Source organism: Aristolochia californica, unplaced genomic scaffold, assembly GCF_029961685.1.
Source record: "Aristolochia californica isolate CCGP_79_NKW_82.1479 unplaced genomic scaffold, dmAriCali1.0.hap1 SCAF_1, whole genome shotgun sequence".
NCBI lineage: Eukaryota > Viridiplantae > Streptophyta > Magnoliopsida > Piperales > Aristolochiaceae > Aristolochia > Aristolochia californica.
The window spans coordinates 51,448,358-51,467,660 of NW_027181770.1; the positions used below are offsets into that span (position 1 = coordinate 51,448,358).

Below are 19,303 nucleotides of genomic sequence, written 5' to 3' on the forward strand. Positions count from 1 at the left end.
CGGTTGGTTCAATGTAACCATAAGCTGGATCCTAAAAGCTGGATCAAAGTTTCGGATCCTTACTGGATATCCAAATCTCTCTGCCTAACCTAACCCCCCTTTTCTTTTCTCTCTGCCTAACCTAATCCACCTTGTTGTCTCGTTATTCAAACAACAATCATCGAGCTCTCTCAATTGTTCTACGATCTGTGAATCTCGATCAGTTCATATTTGTTTTTTTATTGCCGCCTTGTTCGATTGTTCAACTTTGAATATCTGAACTGCTTTGTTTCTTGCATATTTTGTGATTTTATTGTTGTCCTAATGCTCTACTATTTAGGAAATTTTATTTCGTGCATTTTGTTTTCTTCATTTCTTGTGTTTGCTATTTGTTCTAACTAAAGGATGCAGGATGTACGATGTCCCAAGACCCATCTTTTCGTTAAATGGTATGTATACCATCTCCTCTCATAAAACACTGATCCCATGTCGAATAATTTGTTTTCTAATATTTTCAACATTTAATGACTCTCTAAATGAAAATTTGACATTAGTAAAATAAAATATAGTTGACTTTCATGCTCATGTCTCAAGGATACCATCACCCACCTACGTAACTCACTATCATGCATCTCAGATAGTGGCGGTGTTGACACCATCTCAAATAATGTAAAGACTGTGGCCTATGGTAGCCTAGGTGCATGAGGAGGCATGATATCAAATGAATCTGCATGTGGAGTATTTCTATAACATTAATAATGTTATTTATAATAAAAATGATAACACTAGTGATGTTTGAAATAAATAATTTTACAAATAACTAAAATTGTAGAAATATGAAATAATTTTTTTGATTTATTATCATCTATGAACATCATATATCTTCATCGCTTTCTCCATCTCTCTATTACCTCTTCTTCTTCTTCTTCTTCTCCCACTTCATCATTTTCGTCCTCGAACATGTCCTCTACCTCATCTTTATCTTCTTCTTCTGCATCCTATTTGTTGTCTTTATCCTGAACCACTTATACACTTAAATGATCCAAATGAATATCTAATCTTGTCAACTAGGCAACATCATCGTCTATAAGGCCAACATGGAGATTAGCATTTAAAAACTCTTATTGGTACACATATGTTTCATTAGTTGGAGATAATTGTTGTTCTAACACATCAAACACATTTCTCATAACTATAATTTAAACTATGTGCTGAACCACCATTTTTTGGGTTTCCATGTAATACACCTTTTTTCTATTTGAAAGACTAATGCAAAAGGATTGTCATTGCACTATGTACGCAATATATTAACATTGGTACACCAGTCATCTATCTTAATACTATGTTTATTGTTGCTTATATTGAACTACTTGCACTTTAGCACATCAACTAAACTATTACTCAAGTATCATAAATTGATCATATCAGTGATGACCCCATAACAATCAAGGTAATTATCTTCGTAACTCTTCACAACAATACAATTATTTTGAGTCATACAATTTACCTCAAGTTGTTCAATGTGAATGAGCATACTATTGATAACACAACTCTAGTAGTTGTTACTTGATATAGGACCCATTCCAAGATGAAATATATCACTGTTTATTTCGAGTTGGTACAAGTTACCAGAGTTTTGACCTATAATAAAATAAATGATATCAAACATATTCAATAAACCTAGAGATAGTGAGCTTATTAATCGGATGTAGGTTATCAATGAATAACTGATTATACACATTATAATGGTAACCTAACTGGTTATGTGCTCGTAAAATAATTTTTCATGATTACTTTTACTAGTTCCAAAACGACTAGCTTTATTTGTTTTGGCTATAAATAAGGATCTAAGCATATCCTTTTACATCTAAGAGCTTATGTTGCATACACAGTCTCCAAAAGCCTTCAACCATATTCTCACTCATTTTTTTTCTTGAAAAGAGAAGTGTTTTATTTAAATTTCCTCAAAACCTCTTTCAAACTTCTCTTCATACATTCACTCATTCCTAATTTCCTTCAATTTTCACATTCATTTTACCTTGTGCTTAAAATTTTAGAAGTTCAAATTCTCATTAGGAGTATGGCTATCTCTCCTTAAAATGTTGCAGGTCGTATTTTTTACTTTCTATTTTATTGTATTGTATAAATTTTTTTCTAGAGCCTTAAACCTAGAGAGGTTAGCTATCTAAAGTTGTGAATCTAGGGAGTGGAGTGTTTACTAGAGTCAGAATCTAACAATTGTAAGGAAATCATTTTGGGAGAGATTGTGGGAAGTGCAATTAGGGATGGCCTCATAGCACCGTAAATCTCTGTATTTTACTTGTTTGTAATTTGCTTGGCTCCCACAATGTCAACTTTGGAAGACATATTTAAATTTCCCTAGGGAATCCAAATTTACTTCACTACATTCAACTTTGATCTTAACACTCAATTACATAATGTCCGATGATTCCACACCTGTAACATGCATCATTATGCAATAGTGAGGTTGTGATCTTTGTGTCTCATGGACCTTCACTTTAAATTCTAGCTGTCTCACTTGATTTTCTGATCTAATCATAGGAGTAGCATTTCCCAAGGTAATAATCTTTAAAACATGAGATAAGTCGTGGGTTTTTCTTTCAACTATAAAGTTGTTAGATTTTAGCAATTTGTTTTCATCTTGTAATTTTAAAATCTTAGCGTAATAACTATCATTTTCTTTTCTTAATTTAAGAATGTTTGAAGAATAGTCATTTTGTTTCTCACATTCTGAAATGAGCTATATGTTTTCTTTTCTAAGTTTTTCTAAGGTTGAGGAAAAGTCAGCTTTCGATGAATTAATTTCCTTAATCTAGTTTGGAAAGTTGCCTCTTTAGTTTCTTATTTTCTTTGCCTTTTCTTTCAACTATAAAGTTGTTAGACTTTAGCAATTTATTTTCATCTTGTAATTTTAAAATCTTAGAGTAATAACTATCAATTTCTTTTCTTAATTTAAGAATGTTTGAAGAATAGTCATTTTGTTTCTCACATTCTGAAATGAGCTATATGTTTTCTTTTCTAAGTTTTTCTAAGGTTGAGGAAAAGTCAGCTTTCGATGAATTAATTTCCTTAATCTAGTTTGGAAAGTTGCCTCTTTAGTTTCTTATTTTCTTTGCCTTTTCTTTCAACTATAAAGTTGTTAGATTTTAGCAATTTGTTTTCATCTTGTAATTTTAAAATCTTAGAGTAATAACTATCATTTTCTTTTCTTAATTTAAGAATGTTTGAAGAATAGTCATTTTGTTTCTCACATTCTGAAATGAGCTATATGTTTTCTTTTCTAAGTTTTTCTAAGGTTGAGGAAAAGTCAGCTTTCGATGAATTAATTTCCTTAATCTAGTTTGGAAAGTTGCCTCTTTAGTTTCTTATTTTCTTTGCCTTTTCTTCCAAAGGAGGATATGGAGTCATCAAGTTTTCTCATCAATCCGTCTTTGTCCAATTCCTCACAACCTGTTTGTGATTAGGATGACCTTGACATTGCAAGAGTAGATGGCAAGGCCAAGGCTATAGAACTCATTTTTATTTCCTTGAGTGACGAAATAGTTGATGGGGTATTTATAACCTCCCCAAACCAAACTAGCTACTTTTTGCCCGTTTGCAAAAGTTAGTTATTTGATTGATCGATTAATCGATCATAACATTTTTTTTTCTATCAAACAGTAACTTATTGATCGATGGATTAATCAATCAATATGTTACCGTTGGTCCAGAAAAATTAAGTTGTTCTATCATTACCATGGGATGATCAATGAATCAAAATTTCTTCTAGTTGTGCAATAAATGTATGATTGATCAATGTATTTCCTATGATCAATCATGTTTTATGTCCCTGACTGACAAGATTTTGTCTAATCGATCAATCAGGTGGGATGATTGATTATTGAATGTAAAATTTGCTTGCTTAGACAGAATTGATTGATCAATCCAATTGTGATGATTGATCATACTTTATAACATGAAATGACCATGTTTTGGATGATTGATCGTCCATGACTGATTGAACATGCTTTATAATCTTGGCATGCACACTTCTAGAGGATCGATCATTGGCAAAGGTTGATAAATCATTCCAGTGCCAGTTCAACTAAGTTGACTTTCAAAGCATGGGAATGATTTTATCTAAGTACCCTAATGGTTTAAAATATGTTTATGATTTTCCTAAGCATGCAATTTATAACCTAAAGTTTCATATTCACTATTGTACTCAAAGAAAGGAGTTTAGAAATACTCTCTTACATTGTGACTGGGTTTAAACATATGACTTTTTACCTTTAAACTCTAGTCTTTTGGTTACTTTATTCCTTATAGATGTTTCTTCAAGAAATATCCTTCCATGATTCTTGAGGTTTTAAGTAGGTTTAATTTTTTTTAAGCTTTAAGCCTTGAGATGTATTGATTTAAAGGTGAAATATCTAAAATAGTTAGTTTTTCAAATTATCATATCAATTAAGTTTTGCTATTATCGAAAACATGGAATCAATCTATGGTCACATGGAGCAAACTAATTGGTAGCAGGAGTAGTGACCCCCATATTTTTTTGGTATAGATAAGACTATCTATTTTTAGGAAATATATGTCTCCCTTACTTTCTTCTTGTACCCCTTATTTTTTAGATGCCATTTAACATAAGATGAGTTGGTCATTGTAATTTGTAGAGACCACTACCCTTAGTTTCATGTTCCCATAGTGGGTTTTAGGAGATAACTGCACCTTTTTTTTGTCATATAATAAATCAAGAGAAAAAACTCTCCATGTTTCATTAAAACATAAAACTTTCCTACTTGCAAAAGTAAAAATCAAGAGCAGGTAGAGAAGATAAACAAAAATTGAAAATCCCCCTAATTCTTCAATTTTGTTTCGAGATATTTAAAAGCTTTTATAGTTTAATTATAAAATTTTATAATTTGCTGACATCTAGAGGTAAAACCAATTATTGATAACTCGTTTGTTTTCACTATAACCCCACTACTAAAATTTTCTGGTTTGCCCTTAAACGCAGGGATCTTCTAACAAATGGTAACAAACAAGAGTGCTTGTTCCAGTAGGGAGGTTGCCAATGGGAGTGCCGGCAGTAACATAGAAGGCAATAATGCACAATGAAAAGAAAGGAATTGGCAAAAAGTAACAGCAGATAGTTGGAAAGCACATGTAATAATAGACAAAGAAGATTTTGAATTTTTTGTTGATGATCAAATCAAAGCAGTATGAAAATTACAAAAATAATCTTAGCATCAGTGTTGATACATCACTAGACACTTAAAATCTTAGTAACGAAATGGTCTTGGGAGGTTTTATTAAGAATGCAAATTGTAAAAACATGCTCGAAAAATAGGTAGAGATGAATATCAACATACAATGCAGAGATGAATATCGATCAATTAATTCCTATTCCTTTTCACATCCAAGTTCCAAATAACAATCACGTCACACCAAGGAGAATCACTAGTTCAATGTAGAGATTCTACAAATGACAGACAAGGGTAAATACGGATACCTCGAAAGCAGTTTTTTCATGGAGGTGGTTGGTGAGAAAGAGGGGACTAGTTCTTCACAGTAGTTACATGCTTCAAAAGCATGTGAACAACATCATGTGATATTCTAGCAGCCTCTGATTTGAGGTGGCCGATTTTAGCCTCAGTTTCTTGTTCAAGGCGCTTAACGTTAGAGCCCGAGTCCCCACTGCTCTGTTGCGTTGTAGAGCACAAAATAAGACATACTGTAGTGTTCTACAACTGGAAATAGGAATTAATTGATCGATCAATGGGTAATTACCTCTGCAACCTTTTTCTGGAACTCGGCTTCCATGAAGGCTCGGAACTCAGCAGCCTCTTTCTCGGCCTCTTCTTTTGCCTGTTTTAAGCGAGCTAATTTTGCTGAAAAACAGAACAAATGAAATCAACCGTCAGTAGTGTTGGTCCTATACCTCAAAATGAAAGCCCATGCACATTAGCTAGAAGAACATGAGATACTGACTCTTTGTTAACCTACATTACTAAGCCATGTAAAGTAGATACAAGCAAATCTTGGGAAAGTGAACACTAAAAGGACACAGAGAATATATCTGTTAACAGAAGCATAGAATATAAATACAGGAAAGAGTAAGATAACTGTTAACAGAACTATTCATTCCTAATGTTTCAGAACTAGAAAAAATTGATGCACAATTTCCGCAAGCAATAGGTTAAAAAAAGAAAAAAATGCGAGAGATTACCATTTCTGGCAGCATTGACAATATGCTGAGCCTCTTGTTCTGCAGCAAGCAAGAGTTGGATGCCACCTTGACCACGGTTGTTATCCATTTTACCCCCAAAAAATTGCTAACCCAGTGTTTCTCAACAAACCAAAATAAATGTGCCTGAATCAGTTAAGAAATGAAACAGACAGTAAAATTATCAGCCACCAACAAAAATCAACCGGTGGCAATTCTATTCTGTTAAACCTCATATTACATTCCTCATGATCTCCTAATTGATAATGAAAGTAAAGTGATTCGTTATATTTTCTTGAATGATCAATAAAAGAAAAATCAAACACCTCTTGAGTCAGCACGGCAATTTAATTCATCCTACAGGAGGGGATCAAGTGATACATTTAAATATCACCTAGATAAGATGGGATGAAGTATGTCTGCCAAAGAGATTGGGTAGACAGGGGATTTGGAAATCAAAGGAAATGAACCAAGCTCTGCTCCTTAAATGGATATGGAAGTTCAACACTATTTCTTCTAACCTTTGGAAGGATATGGTTCATGTCAAGCTGGGTTGGAATTCTCCATGGTGGATGTCTGGTGGAAATCGGAGAGGGTTATCCTCAATATGGAGATCATTATACTCACTTCTTTAGAAAATTTCCTCAACCAGTAGATTCTTTGTTGGAAGCGGTAGATCTCTTAAATTTTGGGATAATTGGTGGACAGGGTAGGAACCTTTGCGGAAGCCAGCCGTTTATTGGATTCTTTGAATTCTGTCAGAATGAGACCTTTTGATGCGGACAAGCTCATTTGGTGGCCTGATAAAAGCGGCACATTCTCAGTTTCATCTGCATACAGTTACATTAATGGCTAGGATTCGACACAAATGGAGCATGATATCTACTTTGTATGGCGTCTTTGTGCACCTCCAAAGATAAAATTCTTTATATGGAACGCTTGCCAAAGTAAGATTCTCACGACATATGTGCTTAGAAGAAGGGACCACCCATCTATCGACCCCCTCTGTCCTTTTTGCAATGCTGAGGTTGAAACCACCAGTCATATTCTTCTACAGTGCTCCTTCTCATGGAATGTGTGGACCTCTGCTCTCTGCAAGTTAGGGCTGCAATTCTGTATATCAGCTGATCTGATCTTCTTCAACAAGTCGATCATTGGCTATCCCCTTCGTAGTCTCGGTAAAGTGATGATCCCCACCTGTGCCAGTTTCGTACCGTGGGGGCTTTGGAATGAGCGTAACCGGAGGCGTTTCGATGCTAGAAGTGAATCAGAGGTAAGAGTAGCGGACAGGGTGTCGGGGCAAATCTCGGACTGACTCCTAACTAAGAAGTCTTTTTCTCCTTCAAGAGTACCTCTATCCATGATAACTGGAGCAATATGGCAAAGATGCACTTTGGGACCAAGATTCAAGTCATGCATGAGTGGACTCCCCCGAAAGCTGGTTACCTAAAGTTGAATTTTGATGGCTCTTCTCTCGGCAATTTGGGGATAGCTGGTTTTGGGGGAGTTATTTCGAATCCATCTGGCAATCAGTGTTTCTCTTATGCCGGCCCGTTAGGCATTTCCGATTCAACGTTGGCTGAGCTCTATGGCCTCCTCAATGGGCTTCATGTTTTCAGAGACAATTGTAGTGGTCCCATTCACATTTAAGGGGACTCGAAGGTGGTCATTGGATGGTGCGAGTGTGCTTCCCCTCCACTGTGGCGCCATTGGGATATCTTTCAGGAGATTTTAGATATTACCTCACTTCTCTCTTGTATTTGGTCTCACATTCCGAGATTTGCAAATTCAGCAATAGATGTGTTAGCCAAGCAGGGAGCATCCTTGCAATCTCTTGTTGTTAGGGATCTGCTCCCTCTTCCTTTGTAAATTTTCTCTTGTTAATATAAATACATCTTTATCAAAAAAAAAAAAAATCATCCTACAGAGAACCTATGGCCACATTGAATTGCTCAATTTCAGATCATCATTGAACCCTTTCATGCAGGTGTGAAGATTCAAAGGTCTCTTTTATAAACATTTTGTCAGTTTAAAACCAAAAGACATGATGATTTTCTAGCAAAAAGATTTTAAAGGTATAAATGAACAAGACTTCAGCATCATGAAAATGAAGGAAAACCATATATGAGAATCAAATAAGTCTTCTATATATGAGTGTTAAGAATTTAAAAAAAAAAAATCCTGATGTATTGCATGATGCATTGTGAATAAAAGAGAAAAGACAAAATTGAGGATTGCTTCTAAAAGATATTTGCAAGAACTTCAGTTCAGTGGATTTCAAAGTGGCCAAATTTTTTTAACTTGCATAGAAAGGTAAAATACTTAATAGTTTAGTCCATTAATCTTCCAGTCCATAAACCTTATTTATTTGTTTTCTTGACGAAGCATTTCTTGATTATTTGTCTAAAGAAGTTCTCCTCAAGTTCATGAAAATGAAACCGTGTCATTTTGTAGTCTGAAATGGAAACACTTGACAATCCATAGCCACATAGGTCCAACCGTTGGGTAGGCTAAGTATAAAAGTTGCATGGATACCTTATAATTCGACGAGAAACGTGAAGTTCAATAATCACGGTACGCACTCATACTTCTATACTTCTCATGCCTTAGAGCACTATCCAGTGTTATAAGTCTAACAGCAGACAATTAACAACATATTACCTAGCCAGTATCAGTTTCATTCTGGATTTAGCAAAACTCCACTATCTCTAACACCTACACATTCTGGTACTAAGCATCCATTAATTGATCTCATCATCACTTTATCAAAGAGCAGTGGGAGTTGTGGTGTTGGTTGTTTCAAATTCAACGCCAAACACCCTAGAATTTTGCATAAACTACACTAGGATACAAATTTAACTAAATAAAAACTACTCACAATTTCTAGAAGACTATAATTCTAAGTAAATACAACCAAATCATTCAGGTAAACTTTTCTTTTCGACAACAAAAAGTGATAGTGTACACACCTACACCTTCTCTAGCAGTTCGAAGCTTAAAAAAACACTAACTTTTAAAAGAAATATGTATATAATTTCATGGGAAAACGCTGGAACTCTAATAAATTGAAGAGCCGGTACCAAACAGATCACCAAAATCTACAGCAAAGCGATCAAAATATCTTTGAAGGGACAAGTTGTCCAATAGTTTGGTTTAAGAGTCCCCCGATCCTTAGCTAAAGCAATGATAAGGATAAACCATTGATATTCTAAGAATAAACCGATAACTTGCAAAAAAAAAAAAAGAAAAAGGAGAAAAAAAAAATCTGAACCATGATCAAGGACATCAGATCCCAGAGTACAGAAAATGACGGAAAGACGAAGTGGAACTAACAGCCCGAACGAGTTTTAAGAACCTAACTACCTACCTAGTGAAGTTACAACATAAACGAGATCTATCAGTTGATGAAAGATCTCCCAACCTACAGCAAACGTAGATAGAAGAAGAAGTACAATTTCTTGATAAAATTATATCTCTAGCGGAAAGACATATCCGAAGAAAAACAGAGATTTAGGAGACGTACCGCAGACACAGGACGGAGAGGGACGAGATCCTGGTTTCTCAAACGGAGGCTCCCTATATAGTGGGCGAGTCCTGACTGGAAAAAAGCGGAGCATATTTACTGGAGTGCCCATCAGCGCACCGAGTGAGGTGGCGAACGTGGTGTATAATAATTACGAGTTAAAATTAAATTATTAATTTAATAATTTAATTAATTATAAAATATATAGAAGATAAAGAAGAAGAAAATAATAGAAATTCCCCAAATTCTACCTAAAGCGTCGATTATTCCCCCTGCTGCCATCGCTTCCACACTAAAAAGCATACGGAATTCTCTTGTCCCATGCTTTTGCTTTGTCCCAAACCTTCCCTGGTTTACCTTCCTTTCCCTCTCTTCCCTAGTCTTTAATGGTGGCTGCTCCTTTTCTATAAACACAGTTTTCTGGCTTTTTGAATTCGGGTCGGCTCTGAAGAGACCGGAGTTCGGGGGGATTATTGCGGTTGTGAATTGTGATCAATGGTAGCTGAAATTTGATTTTGATCGGTTTTCCATTGTTTCTCCTATTCTTAGTCTCTTGCAATGAGGGTTGGGAAGCAACGAGAGAGAGAGAGAGAGGAGGACAGCGTAGAGTGAACCGTCGGAATTCACTTTCAATCGTTTTACAATGAAGTGACTGCAAAGTGGGATGTATAATTTGAAAGGGAGTTCCTCAAAATTTTGAATTGACCCTTGCAATAGTCATCATTGAAACGATACCTCATTACCCTGATAATCAATTGACCACAGCAGGTGCAAACATTTCCGTCATTATTTACCAATCTACCAGTGATTTGCAGCTTTCAAATGTCCTCCTCCCAATTCCTTTGACAACCGCACGACTCATTCATACATAATCCAAAAATCCCCTTCATTCGTCCAAGTTAAAATTCCGTAGATCCAAGTGATCTTCTTTTCAGGGAAGATCAAAACTCGTGGCCCTCGGCCATCCGTATTGCCATCTCCTGAGATATCTCCTGTGCATCACTACTCAGAACGAACACTCATCGGGAGTGCCCAGAATGCCAACAGTTGAGAAACAGAATAGTAGGTAGAGTAGAGGAAATCATGGGAAAAAACTGAAAAGAACGAACTATTATGTAACCCTCGGATTACTAGTAACCGATACAAGAAAACAAACTATGACATCCAACTCCAATGATTACAATCACGCCCGTATGGAATATGAATACGAATGCATGGTGACCAATCCAACGCGGCGAGATTGACAAGAAAAGGAATCATATCGGAAAGAATAGAATCGAATTCATCTTGACATGAATGTCTACCAGAATAATAATAATAATAAAAACACTTTACTAGCATTATACTGCTCATACTTCATAGCATTTCCCTAGCGGCGTAACCGTATCTGGATCGTCGAACGTTCTCCTGCCGCTTCTTGTACACGAGCCCTCCCAGTCCAACGACCCCTGCACCAACAATTACTCCAACAGCAATTCCAGCCTTCTGCCCACCTTTCAACCCTCCGCTTCCACCGGAAGAACTCTTTTCACTTTCTGCCCCGTCGGACACAAAATCGCTGGACTGCGCCGGAGCTGGCGAAGGTGATGGCGATGATTCAGGTGCTGGAGGCAGTGATGGCGATGATTCCCCCGGTGGATTATGAGGAGCAAGAACCAGTGATGATGATGGACCTCCCGTTAACGGAGATGCAGATGGTGGCTGAGGGAATGGCCCGCCGGGCGGAAGAGTCGGCTGACGTCCGCCGCTATCGGCATCTGGAGAAGGAGCCGGCGCGAGACCAGATGTAGACCCCGCCGTCAAGAAAAGAACAAGTAAAAGAAGCGAAAAATAAGAAGCCGCCGATGAGGCCATGAGTGAAAATCCTCAGATCTGTGACTAACTGATAAGTTCTTCTCCCAAGAAGGACGAATGCAGAAGAAACCCGAGATCTAGCAGTTGTTAAGGCAGCGTTATAGCCAAAATAAGCCCTATGAATGTTCAAAGTAGGGGAGAAGGGTCGTCGGTAGAAGGCTTGAGTCAGAGAGTGGCGCACTCAAAACATCAGATCTAGCAAAGTACCGTAGAGTGAAAAGACGGAAAAGAGCAGATTCAAAGAACCGTAATGTTGAAAAAGCGCAAGCGACAGAGAGAGAGAGACGCGATTACAAAACCCCAAATCGAGGAGGAATTGCAGGCGGCGGTGAAATAGGAAATGCAGATCCAGAGAGACACCGAGATTAAAGCAAAGGGAAGGCGAGAAACTTAACAATGGAGAGGAAGCAGACTCCAGAAAAATGCGGAACGGAAGATGTGATTTCGCGGGTGAGGGGCTGAGAGAGAGTATTGAGTGGGGATAAAGCTTCCTGAAACCTGACCGGGGCCTAATAAAAGCCGTAAAAATGTGGGAGGAGACGCATCGTGCCGTGCCGTTCTAAATGAGAGTGGAAAGCGTGAGTGGAAAAACCGAATTCGAATGGGGGTCTGGGTGAGTCGTGCTGGCGTTTTGGCCAGATTACACGAGGTTGAGGACAAGAAATGAGCGAAGCACCCGCGAGTCGTAAATGTTTCAACAAAGAGGAGGTTGGTGCCGTGGAACCAAACCGTTCCGAATCGACGACCTAAACATATGGTTGTTGCATTTTATCGGACTTGTGCCTAAGCATGAATGAATGACCCTATGGAAGGTCAAATACTTCAAAGTTAATATAACTAAACATTGGAGCTAAAGGTGGCGCCAGTTCGGTTTCCGTGGGAACCCGACCTGACCCGACCCCAAAAACCCACACCACGGGTTGGGGATGGGGTTTGAAAAAAAATCCTCTTAAATTTAAGACAATTTGCTAATTTTGATATATTAGCAATTCCTCTTAAATTGTTGTAGTTACAATTAAATTGCAATTCACCGACCGAGAGGTATTTTTATTTTTAAATGTTAGTAGTTTTATGTAATTACCGAGTGGTATTGCTCACATTTCATTTTATTTACTATCATTCATCTAAATGAACAGTTTCCAGTGTTAGTGGCCAAAATGAGAAAAATATAAAAAACAAAAAAATGAGTAACTTGTAATAATATACTTAAGTAAAACATAATACTTAAACCCCAAATTAGGTAAAACAAACATGATTACTATACGAATAAGTAATTTAATATATAATTAAAATATATTAAATTACTTATTACTTAAATTAGATATTATATTATTTAATAATTGTAGTTTATTGTACATTAATACAGTAATTACATGAACTAATTAACTATGCATGTGATTAATTATATAAAATAAATAAATAACGTTAAAAATAACATAAACGAATATAATAAATTCAGTTATTAATTTATTAATAACATATGATATACTTTAACATAAAAATGAATGATTAAACAGGAAAATTTGATCAAATGCTAACTTTAACACACTATATATTTTTACGTATTATTAATTATAAAAATGGGATAATTAAACCAAAATAATGATCAAAAGCTTGATTTAACAATATTTTATTTACCACTATTAAATCATTATTATAATACAATAATTAAAAAATAAATATAATTGATAAATACAAATTTATTTTATAATAACACAAGATGGATTTTTTACGTGGTATTAATTAATAATATATTTCCACAAAATTAAAAATAATTAATTGATCAAATGCATACTTCAACTATATTTTATTTACTAGACTTAAATATCAAGTTTAATATAGTAATAAATTTTAATGAAAATAATAAATAAATAAATATATAACTTTATTAATAACTTAAGAAAGATTATTCAAATAACGAGTTTGCGCCTTTAATATTAAAATCATCAAGTTACAAGTTTAGTACATAGGAACGACACATGTTTAAAAGCAATAAGATACAACCATCATCTCGAAATTGTGCTACTCTTGTGAATTCTAATGCACGTTGCCTCTGAATACTTGTTGATTGGCTACCCTCATCCACAAGACCATCGTTATCATCGATGTCTACATCATTCGTTGCACCTAATTGGACCCCATCACCTCCTCCACCGAGCTTATCACTCGAATCATCATCTTCCAATGCAAATATATCATTGTAATCCTCTCCACGTATATAATTGTGCAATATGCAACAAACAATTACAATTTTTGTCTGGATCTTAAAAGAAAACGGATGAGAGCCTTGCAACATTTGAAATCGAGCTTTTAAAGCACCAAAAGTTCGCTCAATAGTATTCCGCAAAGATGAGTGCTTTCGGTTGATTAATTCTTTTTCATTTCTAGGAATATCAATATGGAGCCAAAAATCCCGAAAGATTTGCATAACCAGCATTGACTAAATAATATTTACTTGCAGTAGAAATTATCTTCCAGATAAAATAATTAAAGATAAAATAGATAAAAAATTACTGCATAAAAATATATTATTTACCTTCAAGTACAAAGTCTATCTTGGCGAGTCAATACGTCCTTCACTACACGGGAACCAACTGTTGATCCCTCCCATCCAGCAAGTACATAAGTGAATTGCATGTCAAATATACATGCTGCCATCACATTTTGTGAGAGATAACCATTTCTATTCCAGAACCTTTGTTGTTCTTCAAGTGGGATGTTCGTTTTGAAATGAGTTCCATCAATAGCCCCAATACAATCCTAATTATACCATTTCAATCAATATTGACTAACTTTGTATATTAATCTAAAATTATTTTAGTTAGAGGGCAAGTGATGTTACCTCGAAGTACGGAAAAAACATTGAAGTGTTTAAAAGCTTCGAGTGTGTGTTTTTTGAAAGTTGTTTGTTGTAATCAGAGTGAAGTTTGAGAATAACATCCAACACCTTATTGAAATACCTACTTATGGTCCAACTCGATTGATCAAACATATCTGTTGTGACACTATAGGATTGTTGTTAACCAACAGTAAGGAGGAAATATGCAAGTTGTTCTTCCACTGAGATGGTCTTTGTGATTGATAAAAATCCTCTGCTATTAAGTATCTCCGCCAATTTGTGAAATACTATTTGATTCATCCTGTAAACTTTTTAAAATTTAACAAGTGATTTGTCTAGTGCATTTTTCAAATACAACGGACCATTAATTCCACAAGAATGTGGTATACATCTATCGCAATGGCAAAGAAAGTATCTTCCCATGGCGACAAAAAAACAAGTGAATGCAATAATAGTTGCAATCATTTCTTCGTCTGTCATAATATCCATGGAAATCTGTAAATTCAATCGCCTAAAAGTCATAAACACAAATAAACATCAATATTTAATCATAACATATTTTCAATCACACCTCTACATAACTATATTCATCCACATTTCCACATATTCATACCTTCACTCACACAATATAATAACATATTTTCAATCACAACCCTACACAACCATATCCATTCAATTGTCCACATCCATACTCATCCACCATATCCATCCACACAATATAGTAACACAACAATCATAAAAAATAAAAATATTCACCATAACGATAAGTCTTGAAAAGTCATAATTCAAACATTGTCATTAATACATAACAATCATCCCAAAGAGTGTACTTAAAATGCATTACTACATTTCTGTTGCACAAAAGTTAAGACACGAGAACCGCTCTTCCACTATCATCTCCGTAAACATGACTTTTTTACTTGGCGTATCCAACCATACAGGAATGCAAAATTTCAAGTCTGTCGACAGGTCCGGATTTCCCTGAGGGTTTTGACCCAATCTCTTTCGATATCGCCCTCTTTAGGCTTGATGACATTCTTCCATGCCTGAGCTATTTCCTTCATTGCATCAATGAATCTACCAATGTCATCAACGGACATTTCGCTTCTCTTTCTACGACGACTTGAAGATGACCAATTATTTCTTCGAGATAGATCAGTTGTAGACTCATTCCTACTAAGGAATTGAGATGGAGTTTTCCTAACTAAATCGACATCTTTGAACTTGTCCATCCATACGTGTTCTGACTCATGGAGGAGTTCATTGCCTAGATCTATAGGAATTATACTTGTTGTCCCCATGGCTATTGAGTTTCCCACCACCAAAGCCAATTTAAGTAAAAGGGCAACATTCACGTTTATACTTCTCAGCATCTCTATGCTCCTACAAGAATAAAACATCCTTTAGACGTCTTGGAATAAAGTTCTAGTAATGCGGAAAATATACAAAATATTTTACAGTACATCATGATTTACTGACCTTTATGTAGTTTTGTCATACAGAATTACATGCAATAACTCGTTGTGTGGTTGCATCCCAACCGAACCCACTAGTGTTGAGATAACTTGATACTGTTTGGTATATTTTCTTCTATGATCTTGTTCAATTCTTGAGTTACTCAACAATTTTTTTATTGATTGAGTCTTCATTGAACTTATTGACACAATCCATATATACCTCATGCTTCCAACCCCATTAGGCAACTTGTTCCCTATATTGACCTGCTCAACCAAGAGATCGAGCATTTTACTATCTTCTTCAAAGGTCTAAATGTCATATGATAGACAGGTTTGCTGTCTTCTTACAACCATTGATAATCTAAATCCGAGATGGTCTTCATGGAAAAAACTTTATCAGACAACCTTTACCCGTCATAGTAACTAGGGACACACGGAAACACAAACAACAACAAAAAAACCACGTGGTGGATATTTATAACACCCAAATCTCTTCACCATATGGCAAGATCATTCCATAGCACTTCAAAAATATTCAACAACATTCTAAAACATTTCAAAATTAATCAAACTAATTTCATTCTAGATGTACTAAACAATGCAAAAACACACTCATCAAGTCCAATTTCACCAAACGCCCCTAGTAAAGCCCCATATGACTTCGGAGTCACTACAAACTGTACCTCGGGTTTTGTTCGCTAATGGACGGCCGTGTACGCAACTCAACTTGTTTGAACTGGACTAAACACCCCAAACCCTAAACCCTAACCGAGAACCATAAAAAACATTAAAAAGAACAAAAAAACCCAAATTGCTATTAACCTTGAACACTAATTCCAAAACCTAAACCCTAAACCCTAGACCTTAAAACACCTAAAAGTCCTAAACCCTAAACCATAGCACTGCGAAAACTGAGAACCCTAATTTTTTTTGAAAAAAACCCTAAAACCTAATTTCAAAACCTAAACCCTAAACCCTAGACCATAAAACCCTAAAATCCCCAAACCTAAACCCTAAACCATATCACCCCAAAAACCGAGAACCCTAAAAAATTAAAAAAAACCCTAAACCCTAAAACCTAAACCTTAAATACCTTGAAACATACCATAAATACACTAAACCCTAACCCTAATCCCAAAATTAAACCCTATAAAGACAAAATACCATAAACCCTAACCCTAAATCCCAAAATTATGCAACAATCAATACAAATTTTGCATAGAAATTAAAATTAAATCAAATACAACACTAAATTAATCGAAAAAATTAGGGTTTAGGCTTACCTTCTGAAATTTGGGGAAAATCAAAGCCGAATCGAAGTATAATTGAAGAAATCAATGCCGAAATGTCAAAACTTGAAAAAAATCGGGAGGTATTTTTTTTTTTGGGGTGGGGGGGGGGGGGGTAAGAGAGCAGTGACAGGGAGAAGGTAGTGAGAGAGAGAGGATGTTCGTAGCAAGAGGTAGAAGGGAAAGGGAGGCCGAGATGGGGAAGGGAGAAGGAGGCCGAGAGGGAGGAATTTTTTTTCAAGAGGAAGAAGAGACGAGAGAAGGAGACCAAGAGAGGGAAGAGTGAGGGAGAGACAAAAAAAAATATTTCAATGATAGTTTTGGACGAGTCCCACTGGATTCATCTGATTGATTTGCAATATACAGCGGAATTCGAAATCCCAAAATTAAACCGTGGGTGTTATCTTTTGATTCATCAACATGAATCGGGCACTGGTGATCCACTAACAGTGTCAGAAGATTTTTATTTTCACTTAAGGATATATAAGGTTTCTAAGGGTCAAACTCACCCCTAGTTCCAGAGTTTTTCTTTTGCATTAACTCAGAAACAATCTATTTCCTTCTTCTCTCTCATTTCTATCTACCTTCTTACTCTATTCTCCTTTCAGGCTACTGAAATTTATTCTCCTTTCTTTGTTCTTTATATGTGATAGCCTATATTGAGAGAAAAAGAAAAAGTTTTTTTTCTACTATTGAGAACCTGAACAACCTTTTCATCTCCTTTCTTGTAGCACAACCCATTGGTTGGTGGTATGAGTGTCCAGTGCTAGGAGAATGAAAGTTAGGACTTCTTAGTTTCTATTCTTGTTTGCATAGAGTACAAAGCCTAGTCTTTGTGACTATTCTTACTGAAACTGTGCCAAATTACTTCCCGAAACTATTGGTGTTGACTTTATTTCTCCAAACCAAAATTTTTACTTGTTGGAAACTTTCTTCTTTTCTCCGAACCAAATTTGTTAAAATTAAATTTTTACTTTTTGTTGCATTTATTACAACACTATAGTTTTTTTTTGTTTTATATGCGTAGGTAGGCCATGTGTGAGAAAGAGATGAACTGTAATTATAAATCTGTGAATAAAATAATCTTGATCAATTTTCTTTATATGTTTTGTTATTGTTTGTGTAATTATGTTTTTGTTTCGTGATTTTTTTCTTATTGTTGAGGTAATTGTGGTTTCAATTATAGATTTATGGCTAAGAGGGACTATGCTACAGTTGAAAATCAGCCATTTGTAAGTGAAGGAAATACTGGCACTCGAAGAGAAAGTGATCAGGTCATTGCCATTGAAGCCACTGGTAATTTTACTCAAGTCACTGATTGTACTAATCAAGCTCTAGAATCTTCACAAACGCACAGGAGAGGGATAAAAAGTCCTATTTTTGTAGTGTGGAATGATTGCCAAAAATTCAAAAAAAATGGGATTGACATGGCTAGATGTGATTTTTGTAAAGTTGAATTGAAAGCACCTAACAAGAATGGCACATCTAGCAATTTTCAGTATTTGAGGAGCTGCCCAAAAAGGAGAAATCTAGACATTAGGCAACAATAATTATCTTTTACACAACATAGTAGTGGAATTGCAAGTCTCTTAAGTCATATGTTTGATCAAGAGAGACTTAATGCTAATATCACTAAGGAGGTTGTATTAGAGGAACATCCATTATCTATTGTTAAAAGTCCACATTTTAGGAATATGATAAAAGAGGCAAACCCTTTGTATCAACCCATTTTCTCATACTTTGAAAATGGACCTCTTGAAGATGTACAATAGTGAGAAGACAGTTTTTAAATGTGTTGGATAAGCTATCTAGTAAAGTGGTCATCGTAACTGATATGTGGACTTTAGTGCAAAAGAAAGGGTACTTGATCATTACTACTCACTACATTGATGACTCTTGGAAGTTACAAAAGCACATATTCAGGTAGGTCTTAGACTTGTATCTATACTTTTTATTTATGTTATTTACAAATTACATATCTTATATTCTATTTATACTAGTATTGATAAGATATTTTTTACTTTTTTCAATAGGTTTGTTTATGTTCTTTTTCCTCATAGGAAAGATGTGTTGTGTGAAGCTCTGTTGGATATTTTTTTTTGAAATGGAATATAGAAAGAAAATTGTTTTGTA

General features: G+C 35.4%; 2 protein-coding genes across 4 annotated transcripts; both read right to left on the reverse strand.

Annotated features, from left to right (window-relative positions):
- Positions 1–696: 696 nt before the first annotated feature.
- LOC137959810 (V-type proton ATPase subunit G 1-like) lies at positions 697–9,792 on the reverse strand. Of its 3 annotated transcripts, none has more exons than XM_068807185.1 (5): positions 9,732–9,792; positions 6,212–6,355; positions 5,773–5,873; positions 5,495–5,684; positions 697–995 (listed from the first exon to the last, which is right to left on the reverse strand). In XM_068807185.1, exons 2-4 carry the CDS (start codon positions 6,297–6,299, stop codon positions 5,541–5,543), a joined length of 333 nt encoding a protein of 110 aa, XP_068663286.1. In that variant the 5' UTR covers positions 6,300–6,355; positions 9,732–9,792; the 3' UTR covers positions 697–995; positions 5,495–5,540. The 3 variants fall into 3 exon arrangements, with proteins under 3 accessions (XP_068663286.1, XP_068663294.1, XP_068663279.1); XM_068807193.1 differs by having other exon boundaries at positions 697–1,003; XM_068807178.1 differs by having other exon boundaries at positions 697–1,011.
- Positions 9,793–10,990: 1,198 nt separating this feature from the next.
- On the reverse strand, positions 10,991–12,179 carry LOC137959826 (classical arabinogalactan protein 5-like). Its single transcript, XM_068807206.1, has one exon. The coding sequence runs from the start codon at positions 11,583–11,585 to the stop codon at positions 11,088–11,090; it is 498 nt and encodes a 165-aa protein (XP_068663307.1). The 5' UTR covers positions 11,586–12,179; the 3' UTR covers positions 10,991–11,087.
- Between the last annotated feature and the right edge of the window lie 7,124 nt (positions 12,180–19,303).

Bases quoted from the DNA above. Each gene is read 5' to 3' on its own strand.
- LOC137959810 (XM_068807185.1), bottom strand. From the start codon at position 6,299: ATGGATAACAACCGTGGTCAAGGTGGCATCCAACTCTTGCTTGCTGCA. The intron at 5,874-6,211 runs GTAATCTCTCGC...TCTGTTTTTCAG, and splicing joins TGTCAATGCTGCCAGAAATG to CAAAATTAGCTCGCTTAAAA. The intron at 5,685-5,772 runs GTAATTACCCAT...ACAACGCAACAG, and splicing joins TCCAGAAAAAGGTTGCAGAG to AGCAGTGGGGACTCGGGCTC.
- LOC137959826 (XM_068807206.1), bottom strand. From the start codon at position 11,585: ATGGCCTCATCGGCGGCTTCTTATTTTTCGCTTCTTTTACTTGTTCTT.